Below are 26,868 nucleotides of genomic sequence, written 5' to 3'. Positions count from 1 at the left end.
CTAGCTGGAAATTGAACCTCAATTTTGTCCCAAGAAGGTATTAAAATCCATATTAAATATTTATCTACCTCCTGTAACAAAAAGGTAACTAAAACTTTAAATGTATGCTCACGTTTTATTTATGTTTAATAGCTATGTATTGTTTGGCCATCCTTGAAACCCTGGCTCTTTTCCTTGGCATGTTTTTTTCACGTTTGTATTTTCTAAAAAAAAAAAAAACACAAAAAAACATTTGGTTTTCCAGAATATACCTTTTTAAAATGACAAGTTTTAATTAGTAAAATTACTACATTCATACAAATTAATTTAAAAAGTTCAAGACAAGGTGATAATGCATATTAAAAAAAAAAAAAAAAAAGTGAAAGTGACTAAAATAACAATATATGAGAGATCATTACCTATTTGTTAATCGGATTTTAATAGACTATAAATGTACTTTCATTATATACACAAACACACACACACACACATACATACACCATTTTGTATTTTTCTTTGCCCCTCAGTTTTTTAGTTTGCTTTTGAACTGTTGCTAAGAGTTTTTTTTTTTTAATTAAAAAGTAAATAAAAAAAACTATGCTATTATGTCAAATACTAAATTGTTCTTTCCAGAAAATACAGTCAGATGTAACCCTTCCCTCATTACCCAAGAGCTGTTTTCCTGTATATAAATGTTGCAAGCGAGTCATTCATGATTCACAGCTAGTGTTACTAAGTGGGTCATTTAATAGTTCATATAAATATGCTCTGATATGTAAATTTCCAGTTTGATTAAGGGTGAACACAGCATAACCTGAAAATACCTCACTGACACGCTGATTCAGTAAACCTTCATAATAAATCCCCATAATTTCTAAACATCATGTCATCATTAATTGCAATGTGACTCACAGAATAACAATTTCATTGTTCTGATGAATAAACAGACTATTATTTTTGTAAGATGATTTATTAAAAACAAAACTGCAGACATGATTTGTCACGTGCATTAGAGCACAGTTACTCTCATGCCAACATTTCGGATCAGGAGTTTTGCAACATCTTTATGCACAGAACAAAAGCAAAATCCAAAACTGAGTGTTCCATTAGGCAGTACGTCACAAAGGCAAGACAGGCCATCAACCGTTAATCACCTCAGATCTCTCAGTCATGACACTGGGCTCCAGTATGAAACCAAACGAAAAGGTTATACAAAATAAAAGTGAGCGAGGATGAAATATCCTCAGTGTAAAGTCTCTCAGGCTTTTTGGACAAATGTATCTTTTTCTTCACTGGCTGTGCAGTCTTTACACAAATATCACAGTGAGAGCTTGCAATGACACAGTTCTTTGTACATAAGTCTCCTCAGCTTGGGCATGTCCTGTTGACTGAAACTGAAGGGCTGACCCAATGCGAGACACTTGCAATACTAGAGAAGAGGTGGAGAAAGTAAAAAGAGAAAGAAGAGGTAAATCTTTTGTGTGTAACTGTCCCCAAACAACATAAGCTCTGACACATTTCTTCTGGTTTTTAATATAGCTTAATGGATTTTGCTCTAGATAAACAGCCATGAATGTACAAAACGGTCAATCTCAGAATCTCATCAACCACTCATACAACTTAAGAATTAAGTTGGTGTATGTACATACCTGCAGGACAAACGCACCACAGTCACTGTCATTATTCTGTCTGCCAACATTCTGTAACAAAACAGAGAGGCTCTAATAATTGTCATTTAAACAACTGAACACCATTAGACACTAGGGTTGTCACGATACCATAAAAATGATCTTAAATATCTTGAAATTTCCAAGTTAGCAGCTTATATATTAAAACACATTCATTTAAAATGTTAAAAAAAAAAAAAATATAATGATTGATAAGAACCAAGTGCAAAGCCGCTATGTTAATGAATGGAATTGCATTCGTGATCACAAAGATGCTTCCAGAAACGAATTATTACACCTGTTCTAAAAGTAGGCAAATAAAAAAAACTGCAAGAATACTTTCTTGTAAGATATTATGATGTTGAATAAGTGATTCTTGAGCTGCTATTTTTTTAAAATAACATCAGACGGTCTGAATCAGACCCTCTCTTCTGATAAACTGCAGCATGAACAACAACGTGCAAGAGCAACGTCTCATTTCAAACTAAACTGAAGCGTCGGGAAACACTGAATACCACATAAAGCCTATACACAGCATGTACTACACAAAGCACAGCAGAAAGACATTTTGGCAATCAACTTGTAATGTTTCTGCTGGCGTGCATGTTCAAATGAACTTTTAAAACAGTGTTCCTGCCGTGCATACGACATATCTTACGGTACTACCGTATGGACGATACTACCGTTTAAAAAATGCAATGGCACCGCAAGTATTTTTAAGCTTTAGTATCGTGATACTACCGTAGTACCGGTATATTGTGCAACCCTATTAGACACATTACATAAAAAGTCAAGTAGCAATTTATGGTAACAGTCACTGCAGTGACTGGACTCACCATTTTAAAAAAGCCTTTCCACCCTGTGAGAAAGTCTCTCTTCTCTTTTATCATGGCTTCTGCCTGCAGGTACTTAAAAATATGCTGTGGAGAGAAAAAAATATCACTTAACGGAGCTAAATGACAAACATTTATTATGTTTATTACAATGTTTTAGACATTACAATTTCAAAGAAATTCCATAACTTGTGGAGAAGATTCTGACTGTACAAAACCAATATTTTTTGTAGGCTTTTACCTTGGGGCAGCGGCGATTAAGGGTTCGCTGAGAATCGAAGTATGTGATGGAGCGCTGTTTAATATCAACTGAGACCAGAGACCAGTGCACTTCTAAATGAATGGGAATCAACAGCAGATCCTTCTGGAAGATGTCCACCTGAAACATGTTTGTAGTTGTATTAATAAAAGCACATCAAGAAAGGTTCTGCTGATTTGCTTTGAGATTTTTTTATGTTTTAATGCTATATCAGCAACAATGGCTATATTCATGGCAACATTGACAGTTTCATTTTAATACATTGTTTACAATAATATAACATTTTCTTAAGTAGTAATCACTACACAAAAAAATAAAAGTAACAACAATAGTACTGAGAAAACTTATATAGAACCTTTCAATTTAATCAGTGACAAAAATTCTAAAATTCTTCTGGAAGAAACATTTTTAAAAAGTAAAAACGTTGTCTAATATCATTTAAAATCAGACACTCTATTCAAATGTTTTACACTCAAAAAATTCTTACATAAGCCACAAACTGGTTTCTCCTCCACTTTCAATAAACATGAACGAGTGAGTTGAATGTTCAATTTGACATCTTGTATATGCAACCTTTTCAAAACAGTAATTACTTCTTTCATTTACAACTGGATTCACCTCATATAGTTTTATATACACTCATTCCATTCACCTTTTCTTATTAATGTACAGAGTCAACATAGGTTTTACATCAGATACTGGAATATTACATCCTACTGAAGAGCTTCATTAACCACTTTATCTGCCTGTTCACTGCCGACCAATCACATGGCTGAGTTCAAGAAAAAATTCTGTTAAAATCTTGTTTCTCTAAAGAGTTTAAAACTTTTTCTAGTATGCTAATAATTGTAGGATGATTTGCTTCAAAGGAGTAGTTCACTTCCAGAACAAGAATTTACAGATAATTTGCTCACCCCCTTGTCATCCAAGATGTTCATGTTTTTCTTTCTTCAGTCGTAAAGAATGTCTTTTGAGGCAAACATTTCAAGATTTTTCTCCATATAGTGGACTTCTATAGTGCCCACGAGTTTGAACTTCCAAAATGCAGTTTAAATGCAGCTTCAAAGGGCTCTAAACGATCCCAGCCGAGGAAGAAGGTTATTTTCTAAAATAAATTGACAATTTATATACTTTTAACCTCAAATGCTCGTCTTGTCTAGTTCTGCGAGAAGTCGTGAACTGCATTACGGTTCAAGACAGTTAGGGTATGTCAGAAATACTCCCATCTCATTTTCTCCTCCAACTTCAAAACCGTCCTACACTGCTGCAGAAGTACAGACCTAGTCTTTACAAACTGAACGCACAAGGAGGGTCAAACATCCTTTACAAAAAAAGGTAAAACAGCGATGTAGGACGATTTTTGAAGTTGGAGGAGAAAATGAGAATGGGAGTTTTTCGACATACACTAACTGTCTTGAACTGGAAAACAGAGTTTGCGCAGAGCTAGACAAGATGAGCATTTGAGGTTAAAAAATATATACATGGTCAATTTAAAAAACAAAAATGACAGATCGTTTCACTAGACAAGACCCTTCTTCCTTGGCTGGGATCATTTAGAGCCCTTTGAAGCTGCATTTAAACTGCATTTCGGAAGTTCAAACTCACGGGCACCATAGAAGTCCACCATATGGAGAACATTCCTACTTTTTTTTCCTTAAAAAAAAACAAACACTTTCTTTACGACTGAAGCAAGACATGAAAATCTTGGATGACAAGGGGGAGAGTAAATTATCTGCAAAGTGAACTAATCTTTGAAGGATTATCACTAAAGAATGGACCCAAAGAAGTGTATCATTAGATAGTACATGATTATGTTATGCACATAATAAGATCATACACTTCAAAAGTGTGGGGTCAGTAATGCCCCATTCACACGGGGCGTCAGCATTAACGCTTCATGGAGAGCGTGTCAGATTTCTGCGCTGATTGGCCAGTATCTGCACCGAACGGGCTAGCGTCTGCACTAGTATATATATATGTGTATATATATATATATATATATATATATATATTTTTTTTTTTTTTTTTTTTTTTTTTTTTTTGTAGATTTTTTTTTTTATTGAAGTGAACACAAAGAAAAGGAAATACAAAATTACAATGAATTAGGGGGAAAAAAATAATAAAATAGTAAAGAAAATGACATAAAAACATGAAAATGTTTACATATATTAATACATTTAACAGCTTTCTTGTTTGTCAGACTGTAAAAAGATTTTAGGTATTGCTTAACTTCTGATTTCAAAATGAGTAACAATGGTTTGTAATTGCCATACCCGCATTTATGTATACTAAACTTTGCCAGCAAAAGTAACAGATTAAATCAAATAATATTCCTTATGGAATGACATGTGGTAAGTGAAAAAACCAAACAAAACATTTTCAAAACAAAGTTGAAAGCTAAGCATGATATGATCTTTAACATATGAGCAGAAATCTGACCAAAAATTGAATGAGTAAGGACAACTCCAAAATAATAACTTCAATGGAAGTTTAGAAATGCTTTAGTTACAAAGCAAAAGAAAATGAAGACCTCCAACCTGTGAAAAGATACAATGAGGGATAATGTTCCATATACCTCTTGGTTTTTTTTTTTTTTAAATTGTTTGATCCAGTTAATTTTAAAAGTATAATTAAGAGTGGTGAATTCTAAGAAGTTCAAACCTCCATTTTCAGTTGTGTTCATAACCACAGATTTCTTAATATAATGGGTTTTATTTTTCTATAAAAAATTGAAAAGCATATTATCAACAGTCTTGCAAATATCATTGTTGACTGCTAGAGAGAGAGCTGTATATGTGAGCCTTGAAATGCCCTCTGCTTCGGTAACCAATACTCAAAGATATGTCACTTAGTTACTACTGATTTAACAGCGGATCCGTCTATATGCAGATGTATTAGGGATCTGCTGACAGACATAGCTTTCAAACGCTCCCGTAAGCATGTGTGAGCACTCGGTGAGGAGCGTGAAGTGCTTATCATTGTAGCCAATCACAGTCATGTCTGTTGAGCACGTGAACACTACGGCCAATCAGCGATGTTTAAAAATCGGCTCAACAGTGCTCAAATGTGAGCGGGAAATGGACGTTTTTAAAATTTCAGTACCGAAAGTACCAAACCCGGTACCTTTAGACAACCCTATTTTGAAATATACTAAATGTAGCCTCTTAAACAGTGGTGTACGACAAATCAAATAATAAGAGGTTTACAGTTTTCTTACATTCTTTGTCCACCGTTTCACTCCATCATAACCTTTGGTCCTCAACTTGTCATAAAAGAAACTGTTAAAGAAATGCACCTAAAAATGAAGGAGATGCCATTAGCCATACAGCAGAACTTTGTTACTAAGGTTGAACTAGGATCAGGTTAACTAATATGACAGAACAGAATTAAATAATAATTACCTTTTCAGGCACTGAATCCATCACAAGGTCTCCATACATGTTCATGACCTTAAGAAATCATACGAAAGTACAATACGTACATTAAGCAGAACAGAAAAACAGAATAATGAAAAATAGTGCTGTGCCTTATAACTCAAAACTGACCTGATCATTGAGCCAATTCTGTCCATAGAGGGTGCTAAGATCATCCATTGTTAGAACATGGCGCTTGTAATTCACCCGGAACCCTTTCACCATGGCAGTCCCTGCTGATCTCTGGTAGGACTGAATTAAATGTTGCACCATGACTTTCCTGTGGGCACATGGTAAAGAAAAAAATGAGTTCCTTCTAAAGATGCATGTGGTGCACAATGAACGCACAAAGATTTAGAGAAAAAGACTGTTTTTGAGGTTGTGCATGTGTGAGACCTGTGTGGCTGAGAGAAGTCCTCACTGAAGATACCCTGTAGTTCCTCAACAATATCATCTGAATGTACAGGAATTAGACTTCCATACTTTTGAAGGTACTCATCAAGAAGACCTGAGAAATAAATGCATGCATGCACGAGGTTACACCACCAGAGTTCAGAACACGTTATCCATTTAAACACCAAATTATGTGAAATAACTAATTTGTCTACTTAAACATGGATAGCAATCATGGATTTGGAAATCAAATGAACTCTAGGAAATATTTTCCTAATCTCAGTTTTACATCAATAGCTTGACTTTATCAGAGATAGGATGTATGTTTCTGCAGCTTTTAGAGAACAAGAGTTCTACCTTGGACATAAGACCTGTGCTCCTCTGTAAGGGTCATCTCCATCCTCTGGGTGGTGGGCTTCAGGGGCATAGAAAGATATTCCCGACCCCCCCTAACTGTTGAATTTGACTGAGAATCCCCATGACAACCATTGAAACCAGAGAAATTGTGTTCTGTGAAGAAAGAACGAACATATAATATAATGCAGTTTTAACTATAATTGTGTTTATTCTAAATAAGACGTTTTCAACTGTGTGCGAGGGACCCCCTCTGAAAATATTTAATTTCTATTATTTTACATTATCATCTTTTTATTTCTACTCACTGTAGTACTGTACTAATATATGCATTTAAAATGTTATTGATATTATTTTAATCAAACCTTTTTTTAATCAAATGACTAACTTAATGGATAAATAGATATATTAAAGGATAATTTCACTTCCAGAATAAAAATTTCCTGATTATTTCATGTCATCCAAGATGTTTATGTCTTTCTTTCTTCAGTACAAGAAAGATTTTTTTTTGTATTTAAAACAAAAAAAGTACTTCATTGGACCCAACAGGCTGAATGTCCAAATAGCAGTTTCAGTGCAGCTTTAAAAGACTCTACACAATCCCAGCCAAGGAATACCGGCCTTATCTAGCAAAATCATTTTCTAAAAAAAAAATAAATAAATAAATAAATAAATTTAAATATATATTTTTAACCACAAATGCTTGTCTTGCACTAACTCTGCAATGCGTATGCGCGACTTGACTTGTTACGTAATCAAGTTGGAAATTGTCATTCGTGGTTAGCCATTCGTCTTTGTTCGGTTCAAAAAGTTAGGGTAGGGTGAAAAACTCCATCTCGTTTTCTCCACCAACTCATCTGACATCATTGTTTTACCTTTTTTTGCAAAGGGCATTTTAATTTCTTTGCACAATCACTTTGTAAACTCTGGGTCAGTACTTTTTTAACCTATGTCACACATAGGTTGGGCTGGTCCAAGACGTTAAAAAGTACATACATTTTTATGTACATACTTTTTTTTTTTAAAAGAAAAAACAGATTGTTTCGGTACATGAGACCCTTATTACTTGTGTATTATCGTGTAGAGACCTTTTAAGCTGCACTGAAATTTTTGGATGCTCAACCCATTGGTTTCCCACTGAAGTCCACTATATGGAGAAAGATCCTGGAATGTTTTCCTCAAAAACCTTAATCCCTTTTGACTGAAGAAAGAAAAACATGAACATCTTAGATGACATGGGGGTGAGTAAATTATCAAGAAATTTTTATTCTTGGAGTGAACTAATGTTGAAACCTCTGCTCTAAAGAAAGAGAAAAGGAAAAGCCTCACCTGTTTCTGTTCCACTTGTCTCTAAACTTGTTTGTGACGAGCCCATGGTGTCACATCCCTGCTCATCTCTTCTCTTGCTGGCATGAAGGCTATACTGGCGCCACCTCCTTGCCCGTCGATACCCTAAGGTGCCGACCCACTGGGCCCGCTGTCTCCACGTTTTCCAATTCTGCACAAGCCGGTTGCGTAACCGCACACTAGATCGTAGTCTTCGCCACCGCTTCAGCCTTTGCTGCCTAAGTCCATGAAGCCGAATCTGGAAGGGATTCTCTGGAAAGTCTCTGACCTGGAACTTGGCCTCCACTTCATGCGAGGACACCTGTTGCTGATAATTATTAGTGAGCACGGCTCGCGGTTGTGATTCAAATGGCATTTGCCAATCTTCCACTTCATCTTTCTCCTCCCACGGAGCACATTCAGAATCGATATCTTCCTCATCTCGGTCTTCTTCTTCCATATCTTCATTCTCATCAAATCCAGGTTCTTCGTCAACCTCTACCGGTTCTATGTACTCTCCAGCCCAGACTTGCTCCTTATGACCTAGTTTGAGGTGAATGGGGCTGGTGGCATTGGGAGGGGAGTTTGGATCCATTAGACCACCTCCCATACCGCCAACACTGCTGGCTTCCTGGCTCACAGTCAATGAGAGTTCACCTTGCCAGCGGTTCTGGGCCAGGCTTCCACCGCTGTCTCTCATAGTCCACTGGCAACCTGCTACCTGCGCCAGCTCGCCGCCTGCAAGAGTAAGAACTGGGGTAATTTCAGTCCCCTGAATTCTGTTTCTGCTGCAGGCGGGTTTTTGCCTAATTTGCTTAATACAGTGTTTTTTTATATACAAGACCAGTTATCAGTCAGTTATATGGTGATTGGCAAAGTGAAGCAGATGTTAGCTACCTTACATATATTTATTTTGACATTATATATATATATATATATATATGCACAATAGAATATTTTAAATACTGTTCTCATTTACTGTAATTTAAAAGCATCAAATACAAACGAGCAGAAGATGCATTCTCAGTGTAATTTAATAGTGCACATTTAACAAAACATGATTCATTAAATTTGCAGAAATATCCATGTGCAATTGCAAAACGCTATTATCAACGACTAAATGAACGGAGAACACGTATCACACAGCTTTATGTCCACCAAGCCTTTCAATAGCCACATCATATCTAAAAACTACACACGTTAAGTGCGTTTTGCAATGACGGTTGACGTTATAATTCACGGTTACTTTGGTATTTTTCGTTTTCTGGCATGTGCAAATTTGCTAATTAGCTGACGAGCTAACAGCAGCCTACAGTCTATTTAAGTGTGCTCACATATCACTCACCTTTTACGTGCAGTTTTACACCAGTGTAAGATAGAAGCACACACAGCAGCTTCGCCTTTATTTTCCACGAATTTGAGGCAAATATACCAAATTGTGCATTACGAGGATTTTCACCTCAATCAATGAATACAGTCGCGTTCTTTGCACGAAAGCATAAACAGCAACGCTGCGCGCAACTGATGACATCATTGGGCTCGTGTAATGGCGCTGCAGAAAATGGCAAAATAAAGCATTAAAACACCCAAACGAAGATACTTGCAACATATTAACATACTAATATTGGATCAAATCGTGTGATGAAGCAAAAAAAAAGCAAAAATAGAATGAGCTTTAAATGTAAAAAGGGGGTTTAAGCTACTAATGAACTGATGGAATAAAAATGAGAAGTATAGACTATGATGAGAAACTTATAGAAACGATTAATTTCGTTTTTCTAAACCAAATAAGCCTATCTTGTATTTAATGAAATATAATCAAATATAGCAGGCCTATATAGCCTATTCTCTTGTCTCTATCTATTTTGTTTGTGATCTTTTTCTATGCTGTCAGTATCTGTTTCAAGTCTGAAATAAGACGCTATGGTTAAGTACAGGCTGCATATTTCTAGGCCTGAGTCACAATATGATAAGAAGGAAGGAAGGAAGAAAATAAATTGCAGTACTCTGGACTAAATTATGTCGTCTGTCGATTGCAGCACACAGTTGACTCAACATGTTCACAGTTAATGGGATTTCTCAGAACTCAGCTGTTACATATCCGTTATATTGTACTAACACGGTCCACTATTGTACACAAATTTTTCACTTCTTTATGTATTTGGTTTATTTTCAAATAAAATTCCTGTTCACTGACAAAATACCTGTGTTTATTTGATGGCATAAATGTGTAGTGCTTATAAAAAAAGGTTCCAACACAATGAAGTTTAATTTCCATATGGTTAAAATCACCTATACTTTTTTAATTAGTTCAAATGCAAGTGACCAACAAGTGGATACTGTTACCAAAACCTCTTAGATTATATTTTGTTTAACAAATTAATTCTTCATGTACTTAGTAACAGTCAATGTTATACATCACAATTAAAAGACTGTAAGGTAATTAGTAGGTCATATTTGCACATTTCATAGATCACAAAAAACATAATAATAAAGGAGAATCATCACTACTCTTCTGGTAAAGTTATCACGGCGAAACCATGGTATTTCAGTAGTTGTTTGGTATTTCGTAAATAGAGAACCGGGAAGTTTTTAGTAAAAAGTTCTTTTTACCCAAAAGGCTAAATTTTATGGGTTGACTAAGGGTAATCTAATACATGAGCATTTGCATATGTGTGCGTATGTGTGTCTTTGTCAGAAGAAGAAAGTCCATAAATATCCAGTCAAACTGGAAAGACAGGTTCAGAATGGCATGACTGAAAGGGGCACTGGGGAAAATAGTCTCTGTTTACAAGTGCCTCTAATGATGTAGGGCTTTCTGTAATAAGTTCCTTCATACTGAGTGTACTAATATGATATTTAGGCATACAAGTTTCCCTTCACGCCCATTTATTGTCATTTGTCATTAACTGTTGACTACTGTCATTAACACTTCCGATGTAACAAAAATAAGCCCGTGCTTCCTGTAAAGCTAAACACACAGCTGCTTTTGATTATTACCTTTAACCTATATAACTCTCGTTCCACATTTAAAATGTAATCATTTAGTAAAATGTAAAAATTGAACATTGGAAAACCATGATAGTGTCCATGATATTATAAAAGTCAGTTGCAGATACAAATGAGATACAAACAGACGCAATGTTATACAGAGTAGGAATTAATAAAATACTTTTTATGATGGGGAATACAAATAACAACATGGTTTTGAAGTAGTCTACAGAGATGTAGTAGCTTTTTGAGACCAGCATGGTAAACAATAGTGGGGAAAAAAAGAATATAACCATCAAAATCTATATGGCTGTCAAATTTGGGGAGGAAAAACAACAGTGTGATGTAATAAAGTGCATATTTCCAGCAAGTGGTGAAGGGGAAAAGTTGGTGTTGAGGGCGGAGGACGTGAGGAGGCGGGGTGAGGAAGAACTCAGACTGAATCCTTTGAAATCGCAGAGAGACGTCAGACGCGGACTATAAAACACCTGACTGTAGCTACTTCAAAGCTACAAATTAATGATAGACGGATTATTTATATCTATACTCTAGCACGGCGGATTATAATAAACATGCATGGCATTCACGGAAAATGAACGATTTATAATGGACATCTTATACCTGGAGTACAGTTGATTTACGAGCTGAAGAAAGTGATTCGACTACGGGGGAAAAAAACGTCGAGCGTTTATTTGTAAGTATAAGTTGTAGTTTACTGCAAGTAGCATCATTGTTCTGAAAAGAAAAGTGAATTATATATTGAAATAATAGGCAATGTATTAATTCAAAGTGTATGAGAGTCTATTTAGAGTAGCTATTTACCATGGAATTATTAGTTTTTAAAAGAAAAAGTGTATGAGAGTCTAAACAAAGGGGATGGTTGGTGAAAAGTAACGACTAAGTAACGAATAATGTTTTTCGAAGCGTCATTTCCGCTTTGGTGTTACTCTAAACACTCACCTGGGCCCAGGTATCTCGTCCTTATCTGCTGTCATGGCTGATTTATAGCTTAAGGTGAAACCAACATGTAAGTTTGCTTTCAAACCTGCATTAAATGCTTTACTTTGTGTCAATGTATATAATAATTCCTCTACATTTCAGTATATACAGACCAAAATTTTAAGCAGTTTTTCATAGCCTTCTCTATTTGTTTCTATGTTGAAATGAATATTTTTCATATGACATTGAAAATAATTTTGTAAAAGCTTCCTCTTCTATTTAAAAATGTATTATTAATGAGAGACAATATTGTTAGGTGCTGCTGTGAAAAAATTAATGGCAATGAAAGTAATATATATATATTTTTTTGTCCAAACATTCTGAATATTAAGTGGCAAACAAGACACCTACAGATCTCTCAAATAACTGTAAGATAATAATTAGTACTGTGTTGTGAATTTGGAAAATTACTTAGTAATAATTAGTAATGACCTGCATATTGTTTGTGAGTAACTGCCTAGTCATAGATCAACTGCATATGTCTGACACATTTCTAGCATTAATTATACATTAAGAATTAAAGTCACGCCTTTTGGCAAAATATGACAAACAAACAGCTGCTGTCATTTGTTACTATACACTGGGTGTACACTCCTTTGTAAAAGGCCACTGTTTTCTGCTTTAAAGACTTTCAAAAACATATTTGATTACGTTAATTCTGTAGAAAATGTCTGACCTATCAGTTCCCACCTGGTTTCAAAGAAGACTGTATTAAATGTTATCAAGCTGGCCTGAAAGTTGCAGCCTTTTAGAACTGAAAATTACCTACTATATTTTGCTGTTTTTGACTAAAAAACATTTGCAGTAATTCTCTAGTTATTACACATGGAAGATCTGCTTTAGAACAAGCCTTGTCAACTAAACTTTTAGAGCCTCGAGTTTCACACAAAGTCTACATTTTCTCTTGTCATTTGGGGTGTGGACTTTGGGTGTGTAGTCTTGGAGAATCTTATTTTGATTCTCTCAGGTTACCTGCTCAGACAGGCCCCCCTCAGTTTTAGAGCAGTCTCTCTGAGGCATACTGGCTGATTATTCACCAAAAGGTCATGTGTCTGAGTTAGTCTTTGTGTTGTCATGGTTCTGTAAACACAAGAGTGCAGAGAGTTTCTAGTTGTCTCTTTGTACACATGTTGATAGAAGAGGTTCATGGACATGTGAAGGCAATGACACATGGCAGCCAAAAATTCTAGTGTGTTCTGTAAATAACTTTCCAAACCCTGCTGTACATATGTGTGTAAACAGTATGAAGGTGTTCAAAGGGGATTTCCTTGCCAATACCTAAGAAAGGTATTCATAGCATAATTGCTTTATGACTTTAATCATGCTGAGTTGGTAAATCATTTTCTTTTACACACACACACACACATGCCTGAAGTGGTTGGATACATACCTTTCTTCTCATTGGCATCCACTGAAAAAAGTGGTTTGTTTGGTTCTCCCCTGCTTCCTTGATCTTTAGACTGTTTGTTAGCATGCATGTTATTTGCATGTAGTTGATATGAAAAAAAAATGTTCTTCATTATATTTTCCCATTTTTGTCTTACTACTTGTTTTTTGTCTTTGTGTTTTCTCTTCTAAAAGGAAATAATTTCATCCAGACATCTTGAAATTAAACATATCTAACACTTTACATAAGGTTTCATTGGTAACACTTAAAGCTCTTATATATAATGCTTTATGAATGTGATTTTAATGCATTAATTATGCCTTACAATGCACCTTATAATGCATTGCATGATCCCATGAATAACTATAACCACTGTTATAATACATAATTACAATAATAAAGTTATAATAATAATACTTGTCTATTCATTGTTATACTTTCAGAAAGTATAATGCATTAAAATACATGACAAACAAACCTTCAAATACTATAATGCATTTTAGCTTTGGTTACAATTAATTATGAAAAGTTATAATACATGGTGACGTACATTATGAATAGCATTATAATGCATTATACAAAAAGTGTTAACATTCTGTTTGTTCACATTAGTTAAGTAACAATGAAAAATTATTTTAAAGCTTTACTTAATATATAATAAATTCAATATTTACCAATACATTGTTAAAATAAACAATTAATATTATTTAATAGACCTGAGCTAACATGAACTAATGAATGTTGTATTTTTATTTGATTTTTTTTGTATTAAATAATGTCAATAAAGATTAATACATATTGTAACAAATGTATAGATGATTATTAGCTAATTGTTAATAGGACCTTATTGTAAAGTGTTTTTTATATTTATATTTTTAAAACTTTAAAAACATTTTCTTTTGTAATTTATAATAAGAATTTATTTATTTAGTAACACTTTACAATAAGGTGTTAATGTTAATGTTGTTTGTTTCTTAATGTTAGTTAATACAAATATAGTCATTCATTGTTCATGTTAGTTGACAGTGCATTAACTAATGTTAACAAACGCAACTTGTGATTTTAATAATGCAGTAGTAAATGCTGAAATTATCATTAACTAAAAATACTGTTTCGTACTGTTCTTTCTTAGTTTGTGTTAACTAATGTAGTTACCTATGTTAACTAATGAACCTTATTGTAAAGTGTTACCATTTATTTTATGTAGTTGTTAATACATGCAGTTGAACTACAGTTGAAATGTACCTCTTACAGCTAAACTGGCAGTTTAAAAAAAATAAAAAATATATGTGCGACATCCCTGTAAACCTAAACTGAATAAATTTAAAAAGGAAGCATTTTGAGTACCATACACTTTAAGAGGGGTTTCTCAACACAGCTCAGGTCTCTTGTTTGTTTGATTTCTCATTATCTTGGAGCAAATTCCCACCATGCATCCATAGCAACCCAGTGGAGCCTCGAATTGTAAGGAACAGACACGTAGTGTCTATTCATAAGAGATATTTAAATATAGTACTTTCGGTGTAGAGAGCTTGTTTTTATGGAATCAAAATTAAAAATGAAAGAATGTCACGTCACGTTCTCAGATTGCTCAGGTTTATTGTACTTTTTTCTTATCTCGTTTCATTGCTCTGTTTGTCTCTCAGAGTTGCTGTGTGACAGTCTAATAATGATGGATCATGACACTCAGTGGCTGTACCAGCTCCTTGCTAGTGTGCAGCTAGAGAGATTCTACCTAAGGATGCGAGATGGACTCAATGTGACACGTATTGAGCACCTGAACTACGTTAAAGAAGCAGATCTTGAACAGATTGGCATTAGTAAACCAGGTTTGTCTTGCAAAGCAGTTTATTATGTGAAGATCATCATCACTTGAAGGTCCTACAATGCCTTTAACATGGTTTGTGTATAAGTGTGTCTTTGTATTTATTGCTTATTTCTGGTGATTTTTCTTTATCAACAGGACAGCGACGATTATGGGTAGCCGTCAGACATTACAAAAACAACATGCGACCACGGTCGTGGATAAATAAGGTATTTCACATCTTTACATACCTGGTTATTCATTCATTAAACCTACCTATTATAATAACTCTTTGTTTTCTAATAGGCTTTTAATGGTCGCACACCAGAGGGAAGTGAGCAGTTTAATGGTGCCGGGTCAGGCCAAGGGCCAGAACCAGCACGTGCATTTCCTTGTCTTATCCAGGACAATGAACTGATCTTTGGGGACAGGCTAGGCTCGGGTTCCTTTGGGGTAGTGAGGAAAGCAGAATGGCAGACACCGACTGGACAAGTGGTAAGTGCTTTACACCAAATATGCATTGTTTTTTTGTCTGTCTAGAAGCTTAAACATACTACACTAACAGTCTTGTTTTCCTATTTTAAGTTGCCTGTAGCAGTGAAAACCTTGAGGGGTGGCGGATCCAGGTACGGAGATGTGGTGAGCGAATTCCTCCAGGAAGTTTCGACCATGCAGTCTCTGGACCATCCCAACATTATACATCTGTATGGTGTTGTCCTTACTCATCCTCTTAAAATGGTAATCTTAACTTTTTGTGTAAGATCATATTCTGTACTAATATTCAATTTTTTATGCATATAAATATCTTATTTGCTAATCATATTTGTTTTATTGTTCATTAAACCATTATCAATCTTGCTGATATTCAGACCGAAAGCATGATTGTGAATGTGATATTAACTTTTATAAACCAGTTCAATAAACATGAAGTTAATTTTTAACATTTTAGACACAATATTGCCCTTTTACTTTGTGTAGTTTTGTGCACCACAAACAAAAATACTTTAAAACAAAGAATTAATCGTTGCATGCTCCTCAATGAATCCCAGTGTATTTGAATGAATCTGTTGGATGAATTATTCAGTGACTCACTCATAAAGAATAAATCATGTTTTTGAACCAATCAGTTTATTCAATAATTTACTAATTCACTTATAAAGTAAATAACTTTTGCCACTTGTGCAACAAGTATATAACTTGCAGAAAGTTAAAAAAAACTTTTATATTCTAAAGTATAAGACCTTGGTGCATACAACGCATTTGCAGTAATTGGAAGTTTACCTTTATTTATTATTTATTTCTTTATTTTTTTGGAGTGAAATAAAACTATATTAGCATGTTGTTGTTTAAAGACGTACACTAGGGGTTGACCGATATGTGTTTTTCAGGGCCAATGCCAATACCAGTTATTACAGATCAAGTAGACAGATATCTGATATTTTGAACCAATATATATGTATAGTGTAAAAATGAAAATTAATGTCAAAATTAAGAATAACAAGGGCTCTGACAAAAATACTTTTTTTAAATGCTTTTAAATAATTTTATCAGCAAATCGTTTTGAAAATGACAGATACTGAAAACCATAAAAATGCGTAAGATCGGCGCCGATAATTGGCTAGGCTGATAATTTGTTGACTCCTAATGTACACTATTGTTCAAAAGTTTGGGGTGAGCAAAGTTATTTTGAAATAAATACATTTTATTACTCAGGGATGCATTAAATTGATTAAAAGTGACAGTAAATACACTTACACAATACACTTGTTACAAAATACTTCTTAACTTAATTGAAATAATATTTTACAATATTACTGTTTTACTGTATTTTTGATCACATAAATGCAGATTTGGTGAGCGTAAGAGTTAAAAACACCCCAAAGTTTTAAACAGTAGTGTTGTTGGTAATGTTGTTGCAGTGCTGGTGATGCTAAGACAAATTATTAAACGTTCTTTTTTCTTAGGTAACGGAGCTGGCTCCCCTTGGCTCTTTATACGACACTCTGCGTCTACGACACAGTGAATATCCTCTTTCACGGCTCTGGCTCTTCAGCACACAGATTGCTACAGGTATGGAGTACCTGGAGTCCAGACGCTTCATCCACAGAGACCTCGCTGCCCGGAATGTGCTCTTGGCTGGTAGAGAGCTAGTGAAGATCGGAGACTTTGGACTGATGAGAGGCTTGGAGCAGGACAGGGACCACTATATCATGACGGCACACAAACGCATCCCCTTCGCATGGTAAGAAGCTGGACTGAAGAGCCAGAAAGAGCTATTTTAGAATTCTGAGTACAATTCCAGAAATCAAAGTAGAAACAATGAGCTTAATAATGTCACTATCACCTGCTTGCTAGATCATGGTTAGTAATTCCAGCCTCTTTCTTGTTTTTTTTTTAGGTGTGCTCCTGAGAGTTTGCGTGTGGGTACTTTCTCTCACGCTTCAGATGTCTGGATGTTTGGTGTCACACTGTGGGAAATGTTCACTTACTGTGAGGAGCCCTGGTTGGGGCTGTCTGGCAGACAGGTACATATGTTGCAAAAAATGCTGTGAAATTCTGTTTATAAGCACTATTTCCTTTGATGACTAAGTGGCATGCTGTGTTTTGTATAGATCTTGTATCGTGTTGAGCGGGAAGGTGAGCGGTTGGAAAGGCCTCCAGACTGTCCTCAGGAGTTACATTCTGTGATGCGTAAATGTTGGGCCTGCAATCCTGCTGACCGACCGACCTTCTCACAGCTCACCACTATGGTATCAGAGGTCAGTGTTAAACCTCTACCTCTCATTAATCTCATTCATACTCACAAACTGAAGTAATGGCTGCTGAAATTTCAGCTTTGCCATTGCAGAAATAAATTACATTTTAAAATATATTCAAGTACAAAACAGTTCTTTTTCATTGTAATAATGTTTCACAGAATTGCTGTTCTTACTGTATTTTTGATCAAAAGCATTCAGAAATCTTACAGATATTACAAAAAGCATATCTAAAACAAGGAAAAAGCATATATAAAACCTTGTTCTTGGCACAGTGTGTTAATTGTGTACTATAATTAATAAATAACACACATTGAATGTATTTTCTCTCATAATTCTCTCTCTTTCTCCTTTAATGTATTTTTCAGGCACAGCCTATGGAGGTTCGAGCAGTAAAAGACTTTACAGAGCCTAGAAAACTCTCTATACAGGCGAATGATCTAGTGACCATTATAGATCATGGGTAAAAATTTCATTTAAATTAATTTTTTCTTTCTTCTATTTCTCCCTTTATTTTCAATTATTATTTTTCTATATTACCTGTCTTCTTACCTAACACCCTTGGCATTGTTTAAAGTTTTTAACAGTCATGTCATGCCAATAAATCTTTGCTAACTCTGACTCTGATAAAGGTTGTGGGTAATTATTAACCTGTCTCCCCTCCCTTTGACTTAGTCACATTCAATTCATACCTCAGCTTACCTCAGTCAACTTAGTAGTTTTTCGGTAACACTTTACAATAAGGTTCCGTTTGTTAATGTTAGTCTATGTTTTAACTAACATGAACAAACAATGAACAATACATTTATTACAGTATTTTTAAATCTTTGTTAATGTTCATGAAAATACAGTCGTTCATTGTTAATTCATGTTAATTCACAGTGTATTAACCAATGTTAACAAGCACAACTTTTGATTTTAATAATGCATTAGTAAATGTTGAAATTAACTAAGAGTAATGAATGCTGTAGAAGTATTGTTTATTCTTAGTTCATGTTAACTAAAGTAATTAACTAATGTTAACTAATGAACCTTACCACTTTACGTGTTACGTTTTTTCATGCAAAACAAAAAACTGATTTAGAATGACTAGGTACATATGACTTTAGTGGCATTTTATAGAATTAAGATGAATTAATTAGCATGTGCAATATGCAATATCAGATTGAATAAAGATTTAACAATGAACTGAATTTTGAAACACAAATTAAGAGCACAGGAAAGAAAAGGTGCTGTAGATTATCCATCTAAATTTAAATATAGACACACTAAATAGGGCTTTGTGGTGATCCTCAGAAACTATAAAAATGACTGCCCTTTGATTTCTGTATTTTTATGCTCTTGTGTTTTGTTGTAGGCTGGAAATGTGTGAGTGGAAGGGACAAAACCAGAGAACGCTAAGTGTTGGCTGGTTTCCCCCTGCATTTGCTGCCCCGGCTCTCACAGCAGTAGCTCCTGCGTCTGGTCCAGCTCTGATCTCTCCCCCCGTTAAAGGTAGTCTACAGCACACTGGCCATGGAGACACTGACCCAGCACGCAGCTGGGGCAACCCAGAACGAATAAATGAGTGAGTGACATTTTACGTAAAATTATAAACTATAAAGTTTTGAATTCACTAAACAGTTAATGAACAGATGTTAGTTTTGTTGGACTGTTTATGTGACTTTTTTATGTGTACTTTTCAGCCCAAGTCGCTGGAGGATTCCATTAGCAAGAGAGAAGGAAGGCTCCAATCTGAAAAAAATGGCAGGTTAGTACTTAAAATATACTGTAACCAATTTAAAACATTATCATTTGAGTACTATTCGAGGCCTGGATTTACTATGAAAGAGGATATACACTACAAAAGTTTTTGAATAGTAACATTTTTGATGTTTTAAAAGAAGTCTCTTCTGCTCACCAAGCCTGCATTTAATGATCCAATGTACAGCTAAAACAGTAAAAAACTCTTTTCTATTTGAATATATTTTAAAATGTAATTTATTCCTGTGATTTCAATTTTCATTTTAGCATCATTACTCCAGTCACATGATCCTTCAGAAATCATTCTGATTTTCTGCTCAGAAAAACATTTATTATTATTATTATTATTATGTTGAAAACAGCTGAGTATAATTTTTTTCAGGTTTCTTTGATGAACAGAAAGTTCAGAAGAACAGCATTTATCTGAAATAGAAATCTTTTGTAACATTATGAATGTCTTTATCATCAGTGTTAATCAATTTAAAGCATCTCTGCTAAATAAATGTATTAATTTCTATAATTATTTCCCCCCCAAAAATATATATATTATACTAACTTTACTACTACTAGCTTTTGAATGGTAGTGTATAACGTTACAAAAGCGGATCTTTGGATCTTTATATTCATCAAAGTATACTGAAAAAATGTACTCAGCTGTTATTGATATAATAATAATAATAATAATTTACTGAACGGCAAATCACCATATTAGAATGATTTCTGAAGGATCATGTGACACTGAAGCCTGGAGTAATAATGCTAAAAATTTAGCTTTGATCACAGGAATACATGACATTTTAAAATATATTAAAATAAAAAGCAGTTATTTTAAATAGTACAAATATTTCACAATATCAATTTTTGTTGTATTTTGGATCAAATAAAAAAAAAAAAAAAAAAATTCTTTATAAGGGATGCATTAAATTATTCAAAAGTGACTTCTACAGTGCTACAGAAGATTTATTTTTTAAGATTTGTGTGTCTTTCAATCTTCAGGCATCTCAAGGAGTCTGGAGTCTGTCCTTGGCGGTCCACAGGACAAAGGTCAAAGTCCTGCTGGCATTGCATCTCAGAGAGCTGACCCACGCAAACTAATGCAGAGTCATTTAATGCAAGATCCACGCAGGTTTAGTGACGCTATTGTCATCCCACCTCCACGGCCACCACCCCCCACCTTCAAATGCATCAGCCCACCAAACACTGGCTTCAAATGTGTCAAACCCCAGATGATGATGCAGGATCGGAGACAAGTAAACCCAGCGGGCTGGGCCCCTCAAACTAATTCACAGCTACAGTTCCAGTTCCAGTTCCACCCACAACAGCATTGTTTAGGGAGTAGCAACCTTGCCAGGATGGCACATCTGGCCAGTTCAAGCCCTCAGCTAATTGATGGCCCTGAGAAAGAGAAGGAGAGAGAGAGAGAGCAAGAGAGAGAAAGAGAGCGGGAGAAGGCAAAGGAGAGGTATCCGCCACAAGTTGACAAAGAAGCAGTCATAGCGCAGGTATGCAGATTTCCTCATCTCCAACAACTGTTCCTTGACTTGTAAAAGTAAATTCAGTCCCTATAACATTTAGAAAAGAATAGACTGATATATTAGTATATATACAGTTGAGGTCAAAAGTTTACATACACCTTGCAGAATCTGTAAAATGTTAATTATTTTACCAAAATAAGAGGGATCATACAAAATGCATGTTATTGTTTATTTAGTAGTGACCTCAATAAGATATTTCAGATAAAAGACGTTTACATATAGTCCACAAGAGAAAATAAGTTATAGTTGTTCTTGAGTCCCTTGTTTGTCCTGAACAGTTAAACTGCCCTTCAGGTCCCACAAATTCTTTGGTTTTCCAGCATTTTTGTATATTTGAACCCTTTCCAACAATGACTGTACGATTTGGAGATCCATCTTTTCACACTGAGGACAACTGAGAGACTCATATGCAACTATTACAGAAAGTTCAAACACTCACTAATGTTTCAGAAGGAAAAACGATGCATTAAGAACCGGGGGGGTGAAAACTTTTTGAATTTGAAGATGAGGGTAAATTCAACTTATTTTGTCTTCTGGGGAACATGTGTCTTCTGTAGCTTCTGAAGGGCAGTACTAAATGAAAAAATAAGATATTTAGGCAAAATAAGAAAAATATAGGGTACAACAGGCTAAAGATACCTCCTAAGAAAAAAATGTGCTTTTCACTGTGCCTGAAGAATATGATTGCAGAAAAAATGCATTTATGGAGCAACATATTTTGTGTGAAAAAAAAAACATACAAGTTGTTTATTTTGTTGAAAAAAAAATCTCATAAATGTAAGAGGTGGCAAGGGTATTGATACAGTATTGATACAAATACTTTAACTAAAATAATGTGTTTTTTTATAATGTTTAAGTTAATACTTGTTCAAAACAATCACTTTAGCAAAGTCTGTACTATTTTCTGCTTATTTTGATAAATAAAATAATTATTTTTTGTTCAAGAAATATACTATCATTAAAATATGTTAGTATAAAACATATATTTTAAAATACAGAAACAAAATCATTTCAAAATGTAAAGATTCTTAAAGCATCGAAGGAGATCCCATAATAATATAATATAGATTTACAGTAGTAACAACAAATGTTATTTTATTATATGATTAATAGCATGTTTTTAAATATGATGGTTTCATTTTAAACAAGGTGATTATTTCTAAGATGGACACCCAACATAATATATGATATTTACCATCTGAATCTAACAATGTCATGTCAACAAATGAAAAAGTCAGCCTTCTATTAATTATCATGTTAATATTGTGCCTTTTAGCCCCAAAATCAGGGGTGCTTTTTACCCCAAATACCACTTTTACATATTCTTTTATTTAAAAACTGCTGTTTTAATTATCAACCAATATCTCAAGCATATGTTCAAAAAAAGCAGAAGTTTTGGAACGTGCTATGCCACGTGTTTCTGCCATCTAGTGGTTTAGAGGAAAATAACATCAAAGGCGCCTTTTACTCCGGGGTGCCTTTAGCCCCGTCCTACCCTACACATCTTCATTCTGTTCAAAAGTTTACACCCCTGCTCTTAATGCATCGTTTTTCTTCTGAAGCATCAGTGAGTGTTTGAACCTTCTGTAATAGTTGCATATGAGTCCCTCAGTTGTCCTCATTGTGAAAAGATGGACCTCATTTTGGAGTCATTTTTATAAATTCAACTATTATTTTCTTTTGTGGACTATATGTAAACATCTTTTATGTGAAATATCTCATTTAGGTCAGTACTAAATAAAAACTAATATGAATTTTATATAATCCCACTTATAATGGTAAAATAATTAACATTTTGCAGATTCTGCAAGGTGTATGTACACTTTTGACCTCAACTGTATATTGCAATAGTTGCAATAATATTTCACAATTATACTGTTTTTACTGTATTTTTGATAACATTTAAATTATACAATTCCTATTTAATAATGTGGCTAATATGTTAAATGCTTATTGGTCATCAGGTTCAAGACGCGGTTCATGGAGTGACCATTGAGCAGGTTCAGAAAGCTCTGTTTCGCAATGACTGGAATCCTGTACGGGCAGAGCAGCAACTTAAGGTAATGGATATTTAGCCATTGTTCATTCAAAGTTAATTATTTCATTATATTTATTGCATTACTTGTACTTATTCTTTTGTGTTTGCCTCACACCATCAGATAGACCAGCTGTATTACATGACTCAGTGCTCTCGTGAGGACTGTCAAAAAATCCTCGCCCGCTACAACTGGGACCTGCAGACGGCAGGACGTTACATCATCCGACAAGAAAGAGATAGAGACAGAACTGCTCTGGATAGAAGAGGAGAAAGAGTTTAATGCAAGACAATGTTAACACATAAAATGGTTCATAATTATTAAGGATTTCACGTTTTTGTTATATCACAAAATTGCCAAGAGGTCAAAATAATCCAAGGCACACACACACACACACACAAAAACCTGTTTTCACACCTTGAACAGGTTTTCATTCACCTCCAATGTGAAACTATCTGTCATGACTCTGTATTATGTGCTTGATTAATAAGTTTGTCATATAAATTGTTTCAAATCTGTTTGTAAAGACAGTATAATCATTCTTATTACATGCAGAATGTCATGCCAGTTGCCATTGTGACTATTGTTAGTTTACAGTTTTTGTATATAAATTAGGTTTGTTAAATTTTAAATGTGTTAAATTCATTAAAACTGTGTAAATGTATATGATGAATTTGTAAATATATACGAAGTGTTAGAAATATTTGTATCTGTTCAATAAAGTAAAATGTGCATTTTTAGTTGTTTGTTTTCTGATTTTCATACATTATTAGAATTTAAAACACAACAGGTTATGGAAAATAACATGCTGAATATTTTCCAAAAAGATGTGTCTCAGTTTCCACTAGTGTTGTAATGAAAGCATATTTACATATTGACTTAAGGTACCAATGTTAAGATACAAATGTGACCCTGGACCACAAAACCAGTCTTAAGTAGCATGGGTATATTTGTAGCAATAGCCAAAAATATGGGTCAAAATTATTGATTTTTCTTTTATGCCAAAAATCATTAGGAAATTAAGTAAAGATCATTTTCCATGAAGATATTTTGTAAAATTCCTACTGTAAATATATCAAAACTTAATTTTGGATTAGTAATATGATTCCAGATTCCATATATTGAAAGGGTTGTATCTCGGCCAAATAACGTTCAGTGGAAAGCTTATATATTCAGCTTTCTGATGATGTATAAATCTCATTTTCAAAAAATTGACCCTGATCCAGGGTCACAAATGGGTATATTTATTCCAAAGACAAAGTAAGACATATAAAATGCTTACATATGCATTGAGATGAAAATTCAGAAAATTATCAATTCATTACTGTTTATTCAGTTTTAAAGCTAAAACAAACAAACAAGATTTCAAATCGGAGAAGAATATACAAATAATGTAAATAATGTCCTATAAAATTACATCAACTCAAATGGATGTGCAAGTGAAAAGGACTGAAAAGTGTTGCTTTACCCAAAACAACCACTATGTGTCATAGTTACAGGAATGTTTGACAGAATAAGGTCTTTCAAAGAGTTACAAATGTATCTTACATTTGATGTCAATATTTCTGCTGTATAGTGGGACCTAATTTAAGAAAACATCGCTATTTCGACAGAATCGGACCAGCGATGGAAGAAAAAAACGTGGAAAAGCGTGATTAGGCTAGTTTTGTTTCGCAGGCCTTGCAACCCTGCTTTAAAAGGTATACATTTATACCTTATTTACCTTTATACCTATTAACATTTTAGTACCTTCAAGATACATAATACAGTACCTAAATTGTACATCTGGACTTTTTTTCTGAGAGTAGAACATGTTTTCTGCAGCACGTTATTCCAACATGCCATTATCATACAACTACATGTCAGTTTCTTTGAGGCAATTGGATGGAAATAGTGATAGGAAGTTCGGATCATTTTACCGACTCGGACCTTTGAGTCTCCTTCAGCAAAATTAACAAATCTTTTTTTGAGTCATTTCGTTCATTTTTAGCAAAATATAATTAAAATGTTACTTCCCTAACACATCTACTGCTTACACAAACGTTGATCACACTACAAAGAAGACAAAACTATAATGCTATAAGAAACAGAAAAGATGAATTCATTGTTTACCTGGGTCTTTAGTCTATGATTAGCTCACCTCACCTCTTATCTGACAAGTTTTGGGGTTGGAGCCAAGCGTTCATCACGTGACCGCCCCATAAACTTAAAGGGGTCATCAGATGCCCATTTTCCACAAGTTGATATGATTCTTTAGGGTCTTTAGGGACTCTGCTCGCCCCGCACCTCTCTTCTCTCTGTGGACTGATGAGCTGCTCCAAGAGATTGTTTACTTTTAGCTGCATTTATCGAGTTTAGCCATGAAACTTGCTAACTAGCACGTTATTAGGAAAGGTGATTGCAGAGATTCATAAAAAACCTTATACTTACTTCTGCTGTAGGTGAAGCTGGATCATGAACGATTTGCGTGAACATAGACGCATTTATGTAGATCGGGAGACATATTCCCTTCACAAACAAACTTAATCCACTGCATCTTCAGCAGCTCAGATGTCGGGGGTAAATGACGACCACTATGTTCACTATTACATCCAGCAACACAACACCTCAATCGCTCAATCTGAGATATTCTTGTCTAACTTACATCTCTGCTCCGGCATCGAAACAATAGGGGTCGGACTGTGACAGCTGATCTGAGGTAAGACGCTCATGTCAATCAACTATCGTGGGAGCGGCCTCTGTGGGTGTGACGCCACACCGAAAGGCATCTGATAATGGCTTGGTTTGAAAAAGGGGATATTATTTTTACAGATTAATTAAAAACCACTGCATGGATTTTTATCATTATAAGGTAGATTTGTACATACACTGCCAACACACATAAATGTTCAAACAACATGAAAAAGTGAACTTTGCATCCAATGACCCCTTTAACCTATGCAGTCTGAGCCAGAAAGAGAATTGATTAGTTCATCTCTCTAGTCTTTGGGTTCGAGTCATTCGTTCATCATGTGACACAGCCCCATAAGATGAACGAACGATTTGAAAAACCCGAAGATTCGAAACAGGGCTGCGTTCAGCCCCGACAAAACAATGCAAAACGTTTTTTAAACGGAAACGGTGATGCGTTGAACCAAAGTGAACACCCTGTGTAGTAACCATGTTTTTTGGCGCATTGATTATGGCGCATTTATATAACCATAATTTTTCTATAAATACCGTGGTTAAACTATGGTTAGTGTAGCAAGACCATGGTTAATTTGTGGTTACCGTGGTTTAACTATAGTAACCATGTTTTTTTGGTTTTATTTGTAGTAAAACCATACTTAATTTTCGTAAGGGTTGCCTCTTCATCACTCTCTAGAATAAAATTATACTGTAAATGTCATCAAC

General features: G+C 34.6%; 2 protein-coding genes across 3 annotated transcripts; one reads left to right on the top strand and one right to left on the bottom strand.

Annotated features, from left to right (window-relative positions):
- Positions 1-1,261: 1,261 nt before the first annotated feature.
- On the bottom strand, positions 1,262-9,734 carry senp3b (SUMO specific peptidase 3b). Its single transcript, XM_051114736.1, has 11 exons — positions 9,570-9,734; positions 8,228-8,962; positions 6,902-7,054; positions 6,548-6,659; positions 6,284-6,431; positions 6,140-6,187; positions 5,956-6,033; positions 2,721-2,858; positions 2,483-2,566; positions 1,629-1,679; positions 1,262-1,408 (listed from the first exon to the last, which is right to left on the bottom strand). The coding sequence occupies exons 2-11, from the start codon at positions 8,922-8,924 to the stop codon at positions 1,298-1,300; spliced, it is 1,620 nt and encodes a 539-aa protein (XP_050970693.1). The 5' UTR covers positions 8,925-8,962; positions 9,570-9,734; the 3' UTR covers positions 1,262-1,297.
- Positions 9,735-11,666: 1,932 nt separating this feature from the next.
- Positions 11,667-24,202, top strand: tnk1 (tyrosine kinase, non-receptor, 1). 2 transcript variants are annotated; one of them, XM_051116012.1, is made up of 14 exons: positions 11,667-11,909; positions 15,248-15,430; positions 15,565-15,635; positions 15,712-15,900; positions 15,991-16,143; positions 17,370-17,647; positions 17,804-17,930; positions 18,018-18,164; positions 18,530-18,624; positions 19,519-19,728; positions 19,847-19,911; positions 20,901-21,406; positions 23,404-23,499; positions 23,599-24,202. In XM_051116012.1, the coding sequence occupies exons 2-14, from the start codon at positions 15,271-15,273 to the stop codon at positions 23,755-23,757; spliced, it is 2,256 nt and encodes a 751-aa protein (XP_050971969.1). In that variant the 5' UTR covers positions 11,667-11,909; positions 15,248-15,270; the 3' UTR covers positions 23,758-24,202. The 2 variants fall into 2 exon arrangements, with proteins under 2 accessions (XP_050971969.1, XP_050971970.1); XM_051116013.1 differs by lacking the exon at positions 11,667-11,909 and adding an exon at positions 12,162-12,242.
- Positions 24,203-26,868: the final 2,666 nt, after the last annotated feature.

The sequence above is a fragment of the Labeo rohita genome, chromosome 7, assembly GCF_022985175.1.
Source record: "Labeo rohita strain BAU-BD-2019 chromosome 7, IGBB_LRoh.1.0, whole genome shotgun sequence".
NCBI lineage: Eukaryota > Metazoa > Chordata > Actinopteri > Cypriniformes > Cyprinidae > Labeo > Labeo rohita.
This window is presented reverse-complemented; position numbering and strand designations above follow the sequence as displayed.

Coding starts and splice junctions, on each gene's coding strand:
- senp3b (XM_051114736.1), bottom strand. CDS start 8,924: ATGAGAGACAGCGGTGGAAGCCTGGCCCAGAACCGCTGGCAAGGTGAA. Junction 6,432..6,547: donor GACTTCTCTCAGCCACACAG/GTCTCACACATG, acceptor ATGTGCCCACAG/GAAAGTCATGGTGCAACATT. Junction 1,680..2,482: donor GGAAAGGCTTTTTTAAAATG/GTGAGTCCAGTC, acceptor GTTTTGTTACAG/AATGTTGGCAGACAGAATAA.
- tnk1 (XM_051116012.1), top strand. CDS start 15,271: ATGATGGATCATGACACTCAGTGGCTGTACCAGCTCCTTGCTAGTGTG. Junction 15,431..15,564: donor GATTGGCATTAGTAAACCAG/GTTTGTCTTGCA, acceptor CTTTATCAACAG/GACAGCGACGATTATGGGTA. Junction 19,729..19,846: donor AACCCAGAACGAATAAATGA/GTGAGTGACATT, acceptor TGTACTTTTCAG/CCCAAGTCGCTGGAGGATTC.